This window comes from Phalacrocorax carbo, chromosome 21 (genome assembly GCF_963921805.1).
Source record: "Phalacrocorax carbo chromosome 21, bPhaCar2.1, whole genome shotgun sequence".
Lineage (NCBI taxonomy): Eukaryota > Metazoa > Chordata > Aves > Suliformes > Phalacrocoracidae > Phalacrocorax > Phalacrocorax carbo.
This window is the reverse complement of record NC_087533.1, coordinates 1,828,233-1,843,722: the sequence shown is the minus strand read 5'-3', so window position 1 is coordinate 1,843,722 and position 15,490 is coordinate 1,828,233. Positions and strand designations below refer to the sequence as shown.

General features: G+C 44.4%; 1 protein-coding gene across 5 annotated transcripts in view; it reads right to left on the bottom strand.

Annotated features, from left to right (window-relative positions):
- Positions 1-15,490, bottom strand: part of FLI1 (Fli-1 proto-oncogene, ETS transcription factor) — a 91,346-nt gene that overhangs the window by 22,036 nt on the left and 53,820 nt on the right. For all 5 annotated transcript variants that reach the window (XM_064470680.1, XM_064470682.1, XM_064470684.1 and 2 more), the window contains 2 exons: positions 7,992-8,146; positions 4,449-4,652 (listed from right to left, as the gene is read on the bottom strand). In XM_064470680.1, coding sequence (XP_064326750.1) covers positions 4,449-4,652; positions 7,992-8,146 — 359 coding nt within the window. The remainder of the gene's footprint in view (positions 1-4,448; positions 4,653-7,991; positions 8,147-15,490) is intronic.

Genomic DNA, 15,490 nt, shown 5'->3' with positions numbered 1-15,490 from the left:
AGCCAGAGAAACAGCTCAGGACAGAGAGAAGCAGACAGACAGACAGAGGCCAGGCTGCTCCCTCCCTTACTCATTTTTGGGCAAAACTTTGGCTGCGACGAATTTTCGTTTTGTTCTTTTCTCCCTTCCCCTCACTGGGTCAGCAGCAGCTTGGATTAAACCAGATCTTTCTGGAAACACTGGTATTACTAGTATTATTAGTGCAAGGCTGTTCTATAATTAATATTAAACATGTTATGGTTCCTCCCACCTTTTTCTTTCTTCTTTTATTTCCCTTGTATTAATTAAAAAGGAAGATGGCAAAGGAATGAAAACCAGAGCAGGAAAGTTTATTCCCCATAAAGGCTTCCTTTTCACAAGGCAGCTGATCCTTCTGAGACACAGGAATATATTGGTTTCACAATCATGGAGCCTGTTTAACCTGGAAATCTTTTTATCCTGACCTTCTGAAGGCCATGTGGCCTTCCCTCCACATCTCCCGGTAGAATCAGGGTTCTGCTGCATTTAGCAGTACAGTTTTGTTTGGCATTAATATATGGCTCGAAACCACAAAGCCGTTTTCTGCTCCTCACCACAGTCTCATTTTTTCCCCTTCAGGCTCTTTTCATTTGTACACGCCACACACAACCGACCCCCCATAACTAGAGAGGAAAAGGACGGGAGGTGACAGTTCAGGCTTCTTTTGATGTTCATCCCAAACATAGCATGAAAACATCCAAATCTCCCTTCCCACTGCCCGCCGGCTGACTGGAGAAGATTCACCAGGCAGACTGTGTTTGAAAAAGATACCGTCACAGCAGTCAGTCAGTCTGGAGTCCAAAGGTGCAGGGGGATGAACTAGAAGAAAAGGCCAAGGCATGGCTTCACAATTTTGGAGAGGAAACTGGAAGAAACACTTCAAGAAAGATAACTGTTCGGGGGTGCGGGGGACAGTAAGTTCCCTGAAAAAACTACTGGGGGGTGTTTTGGGAGACTCCAGAGGATAGAGTGTGCTGCAGAACTGGGCTCTGCAAGTCTGAAATCTCCTAAAGATCAGAGATGTCTGAATTCCTGACTGCTTTAATTAGTTACGGAAACAGGAAACAACTGCACCATTCTGATCCAGACCTAAGTTTTGCCTGAAGACTAAAGGTGCTGTGATATGAATTTGGTTTAGTCTTGACTATATTAAATAACTCACCTGAATCTTCTATCTCCAAAACTAAGATTAAGCTTTTGTTGAGGCCTTGCAGATGTTACCGGTTTATTTTTTCAATCTGGACCCGGATGTGCCAAAATAACATACCTCATAATCAGTTCTAAGAATGAACTCTGATCGGGAGTGTAAAATATTGAAAGCCTTCTGAGGAAGCTAATTTTCAGTGAGTCTCCTTGCCTGGCTAGCAAACAGGCTTAGAAAGTTCAGATCAGCTTTGTTTCTTGGAAAACAAACACCAAAGTTTAGGATTCACTAGTCATCACATATCCAGCTTAACATCCTGAGAAGATGAACACCTTTCCAGAGAGAGACTGAGCAGATGTAATCTAGCCTACAGATCTGCAATTCCCCAGAGTTGTCCTGTGTTTTGTTGCCATCACGTATTCTCCACCCTAAGCAGGAGCAGAGCTGGATGTCTCTGAAACAAACAACCTTACAAAAGGGGAAAATTAATGAAAAAAGACCATCTCCCCATGGCACTGAGCTCAGAGGCTCGGCACTAAACATCCGCTGGAAATCAGTCTGGAAAAACAATAAGCTCCTTTCGAAGGCGTTACTCCGTGAGGGAGTTAACCAGCAATCCAGAAACCAGACTGTCATTAGGCAGCGCTAGGAACAGCTGCATGGAAAGGAATGCTCTTCAGAGGCTGCCCGACCTCCACTCAGACAGGAGCTTGCTTTAATAAGGACAGCACTCGCATGACGTCTTAGAACAGCCCAAGGGGCTGAACGGAGAGAAATTTATAACCGTAAAAGCTGGGGAAGGACTGGGATTGAATTCTCCTTTCGTATGCATCCACATAAAATCGGAATAACTGATTTGTCTGAATCCAGCAAAGTTGCTCAGGTTCTGCACTAGCTTAATAGCACAGAAATCATTGTAGGCATTCCCCTGGCAGAACATTATATTTTGATGATTATTATTCAGCATGCATTGCAGCAGCACTTAAGCATTGCAACTGCGTCAGGACTCCATGGTGCTGGGTCTTGGGAGACATGAGGCACACTCCTGGTCCCACAGATTTGCCATCTCAACAGACAAGACCAACAAGAAGGCAGGATTACTAGCTCCATTTTACACAGAAAGTAAAACTGAAGCACAGAGGAATTGAAGCAAAGATTTATTCCTCCTAATTTCAGGCATTTAAAGGTGATGTGTGAACTACAGGACTACTTCCCTGAATTTCAATGTGCCCTCTTCCTTCTTTTCTATAAACAGAGACCACCGTGGCCAGACTTCTAATTTAGGGACTTCAGGTATCTAAAGGTAGGGGGGGATCAATCAGGAATCTGCTCCCGAACAAATGGACAGCAGCAAATGGTACAGGTGGCAATTGAATCCAGGTCTTCAGATTTATGCCATGAGAGCAAGGATGTAATTCCTCTGATACTCGCTTTGAACACCCCAAGTAAGGAGATCCCTAACACTTGAGGCATCACTGAAGATGCTGTCTGGAGCTAAAGAAACAGAAGAAATCAAGTCTTCTGCCAGGCTTTTCAAATTCAGCCTGGTTCTTTGATTCAAAAACCATACAACTCCTCCTTCATCTCTTTCTGTCAATTCTCAGGTCTTATCAATAAGACAATTCAAGTGTCTCACTTGTGGGAATCTAAAAAATCTAAATCTTGTGGGAATATAAAAATGTTTCCGGTTACAAACCGTCTGATTTGCCCGGCCAAAGTCAGCAGGTTTGGCCAAAGCAACACTGGCTCCACAAAGCTGCCTTACGATTTCCTGTAAAAGAGTCTAGTTCTGTACGTAAAACTTAGGTAGAAAGTTAGTTCGTGTCTGCAATAATCTTGAAGAGTTCTGTGAACCAGCAGCTCTTTGCTGATGAAACAGGATGGAATTTGCAAGTTACTTTGGCTGGGAAATTATTTTATTGTGAGGTCGCAAGGGACAAAAACTGTTCAAATCCAACAATTTGGTTATTTGTTGTGAATCATTTCCTTGGCTCGACTTCTCAAAAAAAAAAAAAAGAAAGGTGGGGCTTACAGAGGCACCCATCTGTGATCTAACTCTTGTCCCACTGTAATCTGTAAAACTCCCACTGATTTTAGCAGAGGCAGGGAGAGACCAGCGCTGAACAGCTTTGAAGAAACCCCCTAATTAAACGTGGTCTCGCTGCTTTATTGCACTGGCTACATGGAGACATCTTCAGCTGCCTTTACCTTACAATTTGATGTCCCAGTGGAGAAAATATGCTTTTTCTTCTCTTTCTCTCCTTGCCCTCCCACCTCGCTTTATGGCAGCTTCTCCCCATTTTTCAGTCCTCTAATAATAATATTCCTACAAATGCTGTTTCATTTGAAAAAATATTAGACCATGTGGGATTTAGTTCTAGTTCTCCAGCCTCATCGAAACACAAATTATCCTCAGCACACCTTTGTGAAGAAAGGAAATGCTTTAACCTCCATTTTGTACATGACGAGGAGACATTTGGAAGCTATGGCCATGCTCATGTTCGCACAGGAAGTCTTAGAAAGGTCTGAATCTAAGACTCCCAGCCTCAGGAGTGTGTGTTGACAACGATGTGGGCACTCTGGTTTGGGCTGCTGGCATATGCTTTTCCAGAAAGCTCAGAAGACTGCTCGCAGCTTCTGCCTTAGGGGCTTAATAAAGCCATCACATACTCTAGCGTGGGACAGACAGCAGCAATAGAGATTCAGCAGAACTCGTTCTTTGAGTACTAGGTCATACGCATGATGTCTGCTTCCGCGCACTTACATCTGGGGAATTGCTCTTGCATTTTTTCCTCTTTCCAACAAATCTGGCCCTCCAGGAACATAGAAAATCTCCAATTCTGGCCAGTTGTGGGTCCTATTCTGAAGCAGTCTTTACCAGAAGCCTTGGGGGAAAGTGGACACCCCTATAACTGCAAAGTTATGGAATAATTTGCCCATGACCCATGACTTCATGTTTGGTTTAATCTCCACAGCAAATTTATGTATTTTATCATATAGTCACAGCTGGTTTTATTATCTGTAAGACCATCTAATCTTTTTAAGAGTCCTGCTCAGTTCTTCACCTCCTTGATAGCACCAACTCCATCTCATTTCAAATTAACTTTCCAACCCACTTTTTATTCCTCTTCATTGTTTGCTCTCTCTGCTTGCCTTTCTCTGTTCTTTTTCCCTCATCCTTGCTACTATTCCTCCTGTGAGAAGAGCCCTAGAAGTTCAGGACTCATGGCAGCTTGTCCTGTCAGCATGTCACACTAGGGCTGGGATGAGTCAGGGCAATACTTACTTTCCCTGAGGTAACTGAGGTGAGACAACAGAACTTCTGTGTTGTAGGGGGAGGTGGTTCGGAGGAAGTCTTCCTTGTTCATTTTGCAGAGCTCCTTGCCATCCATGTTCTGGAAGATGGTGGTGTCAATCTCCATTAATCCGTACTCCTTTATAGCCCATTCCAGCCACTGGCGCACGTGTTCCTGGGTCCATAGGGTGGGATCTGGCAGAAAAGCACAAAGGATTGTAACACTATATGCAAGCCTCATGCCTCTAGCACTCACTGTAGCCTAGTCAAAGCATTAACCGTGGTTTCCACAACCAAATGGACTTAATTTACTGATCCCAATGCATTTCGCCAAGATGAACAAGCACTGTGCGCGTAAATTGATCACACTGACCCACTGGCAGGGTAAGTTCTCTCGCTTGTCTCTCACCTGGCTGGATTTTATACCTATGCTTGGGAACGATATTAGTGACATTTGACTGTGACTTTTCTCCCTCCGGAAAAAAGCTTCCAAATCAAACTCATCCTATTGAAAGGGTATGTTTGTCACAGCTTCGGTTCTGCAATGCTATCTGATTACATCAGTGCTGTATAAGTCACACCATCCTTCGCAAGTGCATTGCAAAGTCCCAACAGATGGCATTTTAAAGTCTGAGGATGGCGGTATTTACGGTCAGCAAAGGGACTCTGAAAAGAAATATTATTGCTTAAACAGAACAGCTTGCCATGTATCTCTGAGTCACAACTGTTCACCCCGCTGACAAGAACACAATTCTACCTCCGCTAGCCCTGTAAAACCAACACAGCTATTGGAGGGCAATGTGGATTTTATACTGTCTCATGCATCATTATCAACTGTCAGCAAAGCTCCAGCTGTGGAATCTTTATTACTGGTGGTGACGTAAAAGAGAGATTGAACCCGGCTGGTGTTTCAGACCCCATGGTGATGGTTCGCTGCATCAGTAGTTAAAAAAAGAAATCATCCTTTGAGTTTCGAAAAGAGCATTAGATCAGAAAGTCCCAGCAAGAATTTGTGCCATGATACCATTTTTACAGAGTCATTTTCAGAGCATATCTACATTTTCAGATGTTTCCTGTGCTGCTTCTCCCCATGCACCCCATTTCAAAACTTAAGCTGCAAATTCGTGTTCCACTGCAGCTGGAGAGGATTGCAAAGTCCAGCTTAAACTTTGGAGATGTTTGATCTGTCCGTCGCAGCTGGTACATTCCCCTGCGATAAACCTCAAGCACCTCAGGTGGCAAGGCAGTTGAGAAAATGCATCAGAAACATGTAGCCGTCACACAGCTGGTAGGCTGTGCTTTGGGGAGGGACAAGAAATGCCTCTGCCACACATTTCATAGCATATAAAATAATGCCTTGGCCCAGGATTGTAAACTGTGTGTGCCTGGGCTCCAGGGATCCCTTGACACAAAAGGTCAGGTAGTAGCTATACCTGGTGCATTCCTGGACACCTGAGTTCCAGAATAACAGCGTGAAATGGAGAAGTAAGACCAAGGAATAATGGAATTTAACTACGAGATTTCCTCACTGAATTTCTAGTAAACCTGGGTTGCTTAAAGCTGAACTCTAGACATGGAACTCACAACCCCACACCTTTGCAAGTCTGCTTTGGGAAGGAAAGATGGATTTTCTTTATGTTTTGGCAATAGCTAATTTAAATTCTGCTTTCTAAGCACTGGCAAAAGACTGCAAATCTTACAATGCAAGTATTCAAGAGAGGATTCTTTTTTTTTTTTTTTTAATTAAAAGAGTTATTTGTCTTGAGTTTTGAAAAAAAAATCCCAACATTGAGAGGGCATAGTGAATTTGTGGTCTCCCTTTAAACAAACACTTTTGAATTTCATATATTCATTCAGCCTATTTATCACTGCAAAGACATTGAATGGTCTCTGAAAAACTGCCTTCTTGAAACATGGCTTAGAGTTTGTTATTATTACTATTGCAAGCCTAATGTGACATTATTCTTGCCTATCTTCACCCTAATGCGCTATAAATCTCTACTCTGGATTATATTAAAATTTCCAAATGCCTTTCTTGGATGAATTGGGCCTCATATCCTGCAGCCAGAGATCTGGGATGATGTTCATTATTGTCTTCCAAAGTCTGGTAAATTACTGCTATTTCACAACTATCTCAAGGTTTTGATTTGTGGATGCTCATGAGGAGTAAAAAAGTCCCTTTTTTCCCTTCTTTCAAAGAGGAGATTTTAAACCTTTTCTTCCACTGAGGGCACTAGAAGTAATTTCCCCTCTTTCAAGAACAATGTTGAACTTTAGCCCACCCTCGGTCTTTTTAAATATGCATAAATAGCATGGTGAAGAGCATGATAAATGTTCCCTCTTGAATATCTTTACTACTATAATGACTATTTGGTATCAGCTAACACCTTTCTAGACAATGTTGACACTGAAAATGTATCTGATGCTGTCACCGATTAGGTTAGCCGGTATCTCTAAGCAGATCCTAACAATGGCTTAAATGGTACTTTGAGATAGCTGTCAATCTTTTATTGGCTTCCCTTCACTACATTCAGTTCAAGCTTTTCCTTTTCATCCTAAATGACAAACAAATGCTTGGGAACTGTCATCTGTTCGTGGTCAAGCCTCGATCAGAAAACAGAACTAAATTCCACGAGTACATTTCTTTCTGCCAACTGTTCATCTGCTTGAATCGGCGACAACCCTCGGTGAAACCCTCACAACACTGGGTGAGAAGCTGCACCCCTTGAAATCGGTAGAAGTTTCAGATGTAAATTGGGTCAGGACTTGGCTCATAATATCTCTCTTGCTGGAAAGTTCCCGGCCTAGCCTGTTTATATCTATGGTGTTTATAAACTTTGCAGGGAAAAGACTCCCTCTCGTTCCAGGTTCAGACTTCACCAGTGGCCTGCCACAGCTCCTTGACTCTCCAAATGCATCTAATGCATCCTGCCAATTTCAGACAGCAGATGTGGATATCGAATACAAACAGAGAACTGGACAGGAATGTTTCTGTGTAACAATTTTTGGAAGGATAATCTAGTTCCTGCAAAATATAATTTTTTCTGGTTTTCTACTTCTAACAGAAAAATGAAAACAAAATAGCTCATTTTGAATCAATATGACATGAAAGTGCATCTGGATCCTGCAGAGCGCCATGGGAGTTATAATTTGGGTCCACTTCATGCTTATTCTTGCCTATGAACTGTGCTCTTTGATCATACCATGCATGTCCCAGGAAGCACTGCAGCTTCTCCTCTAACACATGACGGGATATGGATTTGGTTCAACACACCAAAACAACGCTTAATTCCAAGAAAAAAAAAAAAAAGAAGCAGCGCTAATTATCCACTTCTTGTTCTGATTCAAGGTAGAACATACAGTGGGACACAGGAAATTCCCACTAGCCAGAGACTCTGATATTTTCCTTACTTTTTACATGGTTTGTAAGAAAGAAAATTCCTCAGAGAGCAGATAAACAAGCCTTATCTGTTCAGCTGGATATTTAAGACAGTGCAAGGAAATACGACGCAGAGAGTTTGATGGTGGTGGTACCTGCTGGGACAATGACTCTCCTCTCATTGGTGGTCATGTTGGGAGGAGGCCCGTTCTTCTCATCCATGTAGGTGCTGTAACTCATCGGGTTGGACTCTGTCCCTGCTCCGACGAGTTTGCTGCATTTGTTCACACTACAGTCTACGGGGGACTCCCTGAAAGGCGAAAGGAAACAGATGACTTGTCATTATTGTGCACCGTTCATCGCTGCTGTAGCAGAAGGAGGTTTGGGTTACAGAAAAGGCAAGTATCCCGAAGGTGACAAGTTAAGGGGAGTTTCTTCGCATGTGGGAGAGGCCATTGCTGGCCTGCCACACGAATGTCATAAGGTGAGCTATGAATCACAAGTCTCACGGAGGGGATCTCTGATAACAAAACCGGCTGGAGGAAAGAGACTTGGAGGTGGAAAGAAGAGTGACCTTCAGACAAAGGCGACGGTAGGTGTCACATTGTACTCAATACTTCTGAAAAACCAAAACTCACAAACCAGACAAAAAGCAAGTGCCTGTCGCATAGGTCTATTGGTTACACCCCCCACTCTCCCTTTGCCCTTTGTTGCTCAGCTGTGCTTTAGCAATCCTTCAGATACAGCTTGATGCTCCTAGGAGCCCTTCTTGGACTGTTTCACTCCTGCATTCTGTTAAAGACAACACTGGACACCATCTTTCTGTTATAGTGGAGTCTCTCAAGTGACAGAAAGGCTGTACTTCTCACCTCATGACCTAAGGCGTTTCCGCAGAGCTCATCAGAAATACAGATACACCCCCCTTCATATCATTAACCAAGAACACAAAATACCCATGCCAAAATGACAAGATAGTCACAGGAGAACGCTACGATATTAGCATGGGATCTAAAGGGTCTCATTTCTACAGGGCTGAAAGTAACTGATCTTGTCTGTTCTTAACAGTGAAACAGTCACAGGCTTGTCTATTACTTGGATAGGAAATCTAGAAATCTTAGGTGCCTTAGGCGTGAGTCAAGAGCTTCAGACCACAAAAACGGTGTGTGAAAAAGGCTCTGGTTCCAGTTTTACATCTGAGGCGATGGAGTGATGAGGAGGGAACATTTAGCAACTCAGGTGGCACTGTGCTAAGACCTGGACTACATGGAGACCCTTGGCAAGCAATAGGCTTTCTCTGTCCTGCTCTGGGAGAATTATGAGCCTCCAAACCACAGATAAGGAGCACAGAATTTGTTTTTCTCCAGCTGCAGTAGTAACCCATGCTTTTAGTTCTAGAGGTCACTTAAACTACCAGTCCACAGCCTGCCACATGTGCACAGCGCATCCCAGCTCTGAAGAATGTCCTGGGGAAGGGCAGCATTGCTGCCCTCACCTTTACAAGGGTGCATTAGTGTGCCACCTCTATGCAGAGCGAGCACAGAGCCCATATCCAGTGCAGTATAGTCCACTGCTTTAATCACACAGCCTACCTTCTTCTCTGCCAGAAGCAAAGTGGCTTGGGAAGAAACCATTCACTGAAGGGTACGAACTATGACAGTGCACCAAATCCCACCCTCTGAGTTCAGCTGGCAAGAGTTCCAAGTTTGGACACTAAACAAATTTGTTTCTTAATCTGAATGGGGGGGGAGGGAGAAATTATTGAAATTCAGTTATCATGGCTGGGAGATAAATGCTCCACCGAGATATTCTAAGGCAGATGGTAATTTTTTCCTCATGTCTTGCTGAGGGAATGTTGCTTGAAAATGGAAATAAGATGTATAACTTACACATGTTTGAATTTAAGTTTTTACTATTTCGCCTACTGTTTTTCCAGGCAGGGAACCAAAATCCGCCTTCAGAGAGGGAAACTGCTGAAGGTTTAATGTCCCCGTGGCAGAGGAGAGTCTGAGCAACTGCAGGGACACCAGGGTTTTCACAGGGAATGTGATCATTTCTAACTTTCTGTTGAAATACTCTGTGTCAGGTGTTAAATGCTGCCTATACTGGCAGAGAAAAAGCCCTGAAGCAGCACAAAGGATCTTATTCTTTCCCAAGGTACAGGCTGTCCTGAGAAGACTCGGTGAAATGTTAAGAGCATCCATGCTTCAGGGTGTCAGACTCTGCTTGGCTCTGCGCTGGCCGTCCCCGGGAGGTGACCGACCTCCTCGCCTTCCCTGCCTGGAGACCAGGTGCTGACTTTAAACGGTACGGGCAGCCCAGCTGGTGGGGCAGACCCGAACACACACGTCCCCACGCAGTGAGGGCATATGGATTCCTTCGGGGTGAAGGCCTCCCTTCTTCAGAGTCAACAGTAAATTTTTTTTCAAGATCCCTGCAGTCGGCACCTCCCAGGAACTAGCAGTGCTGGAACAACTACCTGCCGCCTAAGGTCTTTCTAGTGGGTTCACTCTCACCCCACTGCTCTGTAGTTAAATCTCCCTGGAAAATAACCCCCTCAGTTGAAATATGCAATATTTGTGGTAGAATGGTTACATATATAATATTCATACAGAACTACAGGATGTATCCAGACTCTCAGATAAGTACATCTTCTAAAAAGCTTCTCTGCCTCGGAGTACATATGCTTTCTACTGGTATGAAATGACACACGTGAAAAGACCACAGGGTCCCTGGCTGTCTCTGCTCTCTCTGCTGAGCACTGTGCACGTTCACATGACCGACACAGCGAAGTAACAAAAATAACACCGACACTGTAAGATATCTCCTCGGTGGTTTTGTGATGATTTTTCACTCTGCAGACTCTTGGCTTGGCAGCTAGGACCCTGCTTATCCTCTGCCTTGGTCTGTAGCCAAAACCAGACAACCAAGTGTCGGAGGGTGAGATCTGAAAAGAAGTTTAAGGGACTGAGGTGTCCTTACCAACCACTGATTCACCACTGCGGGAAGAGAAGCCACTCCATTAACCCTGTGGGACATGTTAAATGTGCTCCGTGTACCTGACAGGGTTGTGTCCGCAGGGCTGAGCTGATCCCTCCTCTCCCTCTGGGGAAGATTTCAGGATGGTTGGTTCCAGAGCTAACCGATGTCATAGCAGAAGGACAGACAGAAATGGGAATAGCATTGCCAAAACTTAACTGAGCAGGAGACAGAATCACAGACTCACAGCATGGTGGGGGTTGGGAGGGCCCTCTGGAGCTCACCCCGTCCCACCCCTGCTGGAGCAGGCACCCCCAGAGCAGGGGCACAGGGCCGCGTCCAGGCGGGGGGTGAATGTCTCCAGGGAAGGGACCCCACAGCCTCCCTGGGCAGCCTGTGCCCCTGCTCTGGCACCCGCACAGGGAAGGGGTTTGTCCTCATGTTCAGGGGGAGCTTCCCGTGTTCCAGCTTGTGCCCGTGGCCCCTTGGCCTGGCGTTGGGCACTAATGAAAAGAGCCCGGCCCCATCCCCCTGACACCCTCCCTTTAGATATTTATAGGCATTGATGAGATCCCCCCTCAGCCTTCTCTTCTCCAGGCTGAACAAACCCAGGTCTCTCAGCCTTTCCTCATCAGGGAGATGCTCCAGCCCCTGATCATCTTTGTAGCTCTCCGCTGGACTTGCTCAAGGAGTTCCACACCCCTCTTAAACTGAGGGGCCCAAAACTGGACACAGCACTCCAAATGTGGCCTCACTAGGGCTGAATAGAGGGGGAGGATAACCTCTCTCGACCTGCTGGCCGCAGACCAAACTGCCCTTCCCTTAAGAAAAATACTGTGAAATCTTTAATGACAGCAAGAGGGAAGATCCTTACTTTTGTGTCCTCTGTAACCCAGCATTTCCTACCAGATCCAAATGGAGCCTTTTACTGGGGAATGGGACAGCACTACCAGACCGAATCATCTTTGCAGCTCCTGGATGCCCATCACCGAACTGCCCCAGCCTAAGACAAGGGATTTAACAGTATCCCAGCAGAAGGCAGGTGTAGCTGTGGGCAACACAAAGAAGAATTCAGTGTGAGGAGCAACTACAGTATCAAATGAGAACAGGGAATTGCAAGCCATGAATGGTGTATTCATTGAATACAGCTCCTTTCCTCGTTCATGCATTACCCACAAGCAGACTTAGATGTATATTAAAATTTCCTCATTATTTGAAATGGTTTGTGTGGGGGATTTCAGATGCCAGATTAATCCTTGACTTTTCACTGAGACTTCAGACTTTCAAGTGGCTATACTTGCTGGACTTGCTCAGGTTCTGGGCAGAAAATGTTGCAGATCTACTAAGGTAAATGGGTATAGGCTGCTTTCACAAGATCTCTTAAGTATATTCACTGTGGCAGTGGCAGAGTCCAAGGAATATGAGGCAGTACCCATTCCCACTGTCTGTCCAGAGACTCTTCGTTCCAGCAGCTCCACTAGCAGTCTCTGGGGATGCCAAGAGCTTGGTGTTTTGGGAAAGTTTATGCTAGACTGGCCAAAACGGACAAGCAGCTAGCCTGGCATTGACTAATAAATCCTCTGTACAGCTTCAGCCTGTGTTCCAGACACCTGGAAATAAAGCAATTACTGTCCCAGGGCCTCTGTCTAGGAATCACCTTTGGCTTTCGTTCGAAAGAGCAAAATAAGGGATTTTAGTGATTTCTGAACCTGACTCAGCTGTGGTCAGTGGGATATTTCCTCCTACTTTCTATCCCTTTCTTCCTACCCCTTCATTCCTCCTCTCTCCCCACCTTGTTTTCATTTTAAGTTTGCTACTTTTTGGTGTAAGTCCCCCTTTGGTCATCTCAGATTTAATCTTTACACTTGAAATTCTATTTTAATCTTGTTGTTGTTGCTGTTCAGTAAAGGAAGTAAGAACAGACATGCTGTGATGCTGCTTGTGGTTCCCTCTTACAGGCAGGGAACCGAGCTAGCAGGGCAGAATCACAGCTCCTCGAAACCTGCACCTAACTGCACTTTAACCCTGCCTTGTCCCGCTCTCGTGAATGCCTCAGGTGGAGGTTCACACTGAAAAAGGCTCTAAGTCTGCAGAAAGAAGGGACAGCTGTAAAAGGGATGGAAAGAGACATACAGGTACAAAACTCAAACTGCATGGGGAAAGCACAGAGGCTCAGCAGGATCTAAAAGAATCAAGTTTATCACACCCAGGTAAATGCAAACAGCAGGTAACTGCACAGCCTGCTGCTCTGGCTGGGGACTAGAACAACACAGTGAATCCCACTAGAGGGCTCACACGCTACTTAAAGGGGATTTTTATTCTTCTAAACATCATAGATGGGCCCTTTGTTTTGTTTTGAGAAAATTATTGTGGCATAAAAATGTTCTCAGATCCCTGAACCTTTGCATTATTTTAATATCCTGAAACAAGAGAATGTCTCCAAAGCATTTTCAAAGCACTGGCTTCGTTATTTTAGCCAGGCAAAATTTGTAACATCAGTTGGAATTACACAGTGAAGTCTGCCCGCATCCATGCACACATCCAGCACGTTAGAATAACCTTTCATATTTGAAGATCATACAAATTTTGTAACATCTTTTCAAAAAATCACTGTCTGAGTTTAGCTACAAATGCAGATCTGCAGTAGCTCAGTAAACACAGTCAAAGTTTGGGACGTCTGTTGTTTGACTCATTCTTTGCATTTGGAATTTATGTAAAGTATAAGGAAAAATCTGTTATTAAAATGGACTGTAAATTGGGTTAAAATTTACCCAGTGTTTTTTTAAATAATCCTACTCCTTTATTCACTGGAATTTAAAATGTGAAAGGTTTTTTTGTTTGTTTGGGGGTTTTTTTTTGTTTTTTAAATATACATTTTTATATTTATATCACAAAAGCATCTAAAGGTCCCAACAGAAATCCAGGCCTAGTATGCTGGGAACCGTACAAGCACGTTGTAGGAGACAGATCTCTCCCTGAACAGGCTATAAATGAAATAAATGAAAAGCACAAACCCAGCAAAGAACAGAGATTGCAAGCCACGCTCCAGCCCCCGAATGGATGCAGAGAGAGGGGAACGGTTTACAGAACACCAAAACCACGGAAAAGCTGGACTTCTATTTTTTGCGTGCAACAGGTCAGTGCTAAAAACACAAGACCATTTCCCTTTCCCAATGCCTAAAGGGGCGTAAGGAGCACGAGGATTTTAATTTTTCTATGTTGGATTTTAACTGCCTTGTGTTTGGACACTAATCACTGTGAAACACAAGCAGAGCACTGGGTTTTTCTCTGAGCGAGCAGCTGTCTCTGAGGGCAAGGACAGATTCTGAGGCCATTTCCTGCATCCAGGTCTGATAATACTAAAAAATGTCACAAGATTTCTACTTCTGAGTCTTGCAATAATACAGAAGTCCCATCTTCTCCTCTAAAACATAGATCCCTGCCTCTGCCTGAATATCCCTGATACACAGTATGCCATTACCTGGGAAATTCTTCCCAATTTGGGAGTAAACCAGGAAAACCTGGCAGGGGGTGGAAAGCTGGTCAGGGTTTCGATGTTGCTTCACACTTGGGGGGATGGCTCTGCGACACAGGCTTGGAGAGGTTCTTCAAAGAGCCCTCCTCCCACCCTGCTGAGGACCAAACCAACTCATCACGCTACACCTCACGGCAGTTAGACCTGCTTCTGGTTGCTAAGAAAAAGAAGAAAAGCTGGACACTGTCCCTTACCGTCATCCTGCTCCCTCCACTGTCAGGTTTCCTATAGCTTTGTTACTCCCTAGAGTACATAAACCATTCTCTCAACACACAGAAAACACTAGCGTTTCAAGTACAGGTGAAACACAGAATAAAGGCTGCTCCCTCTAATGAGGCAGCTGGAACCCGGTAAGAGAGTGTGCTCAAAAAACAAGAGGGAGAAGGAGAGGTGGAGAGAGAGGGAGGGTTATTAGAGGGAGGTTTTGTTATTCAGTCCGCAGTACAAGTGAATTTGTATTGAGATTGCCGTTTGCCGCTCAGATGGAGTGTCAGGTTTGCCAGGCAGCTGATAGGCAGAGGGACAAGCAACTGGAGTGGCCCAAGCCCTAACAATGAACTGTGATGGGCATGCGGGGAAAGGGCAAATTTTTAGCCATCAATATGAGAGGAAAATGGATAAGTCAGATGAATGTTCTCATTTCTTGGGTGGGTTGGAGCTCTTCTGCTAACAAGTTATCAAAAGGCAAGGCTGGAAGCTATTTCAGGGCTTAGTTCTGACATTCAAAACAGTCTTTTTTCCTAATGGGTTGGGAAGTTGTTACCCCTTTCTTAGAGACACTGAGGACACTTAGTTTCTGCCTAAGAAACTTGTGGTCTTGAGCAAGCCCATAAAGAAGGATTTCCTTTTTGCCCAGAATAAACACACTTGTAGAGGGCCTTTCTTGATGGGTATCAGAGCACTTGCAGTTGTTAATGAACCGGTTTGTCAGAGCAGTGTTATTTCCCCTTTTTTTTCTGAGCAGATGAGGAAATTGTAGTGCAAAGATCACAATGGAAGGACGGCCCACTATGTTTGACGCCCTAGACATGCAGTACATGTACAATGAGAACATTACATAGAATTTTGGATGTACAAGTAGCCCCCACAGAGAGAATTTATTACAAAACGTGCTTACAAATCTGAAAAGCACAAATACATGGT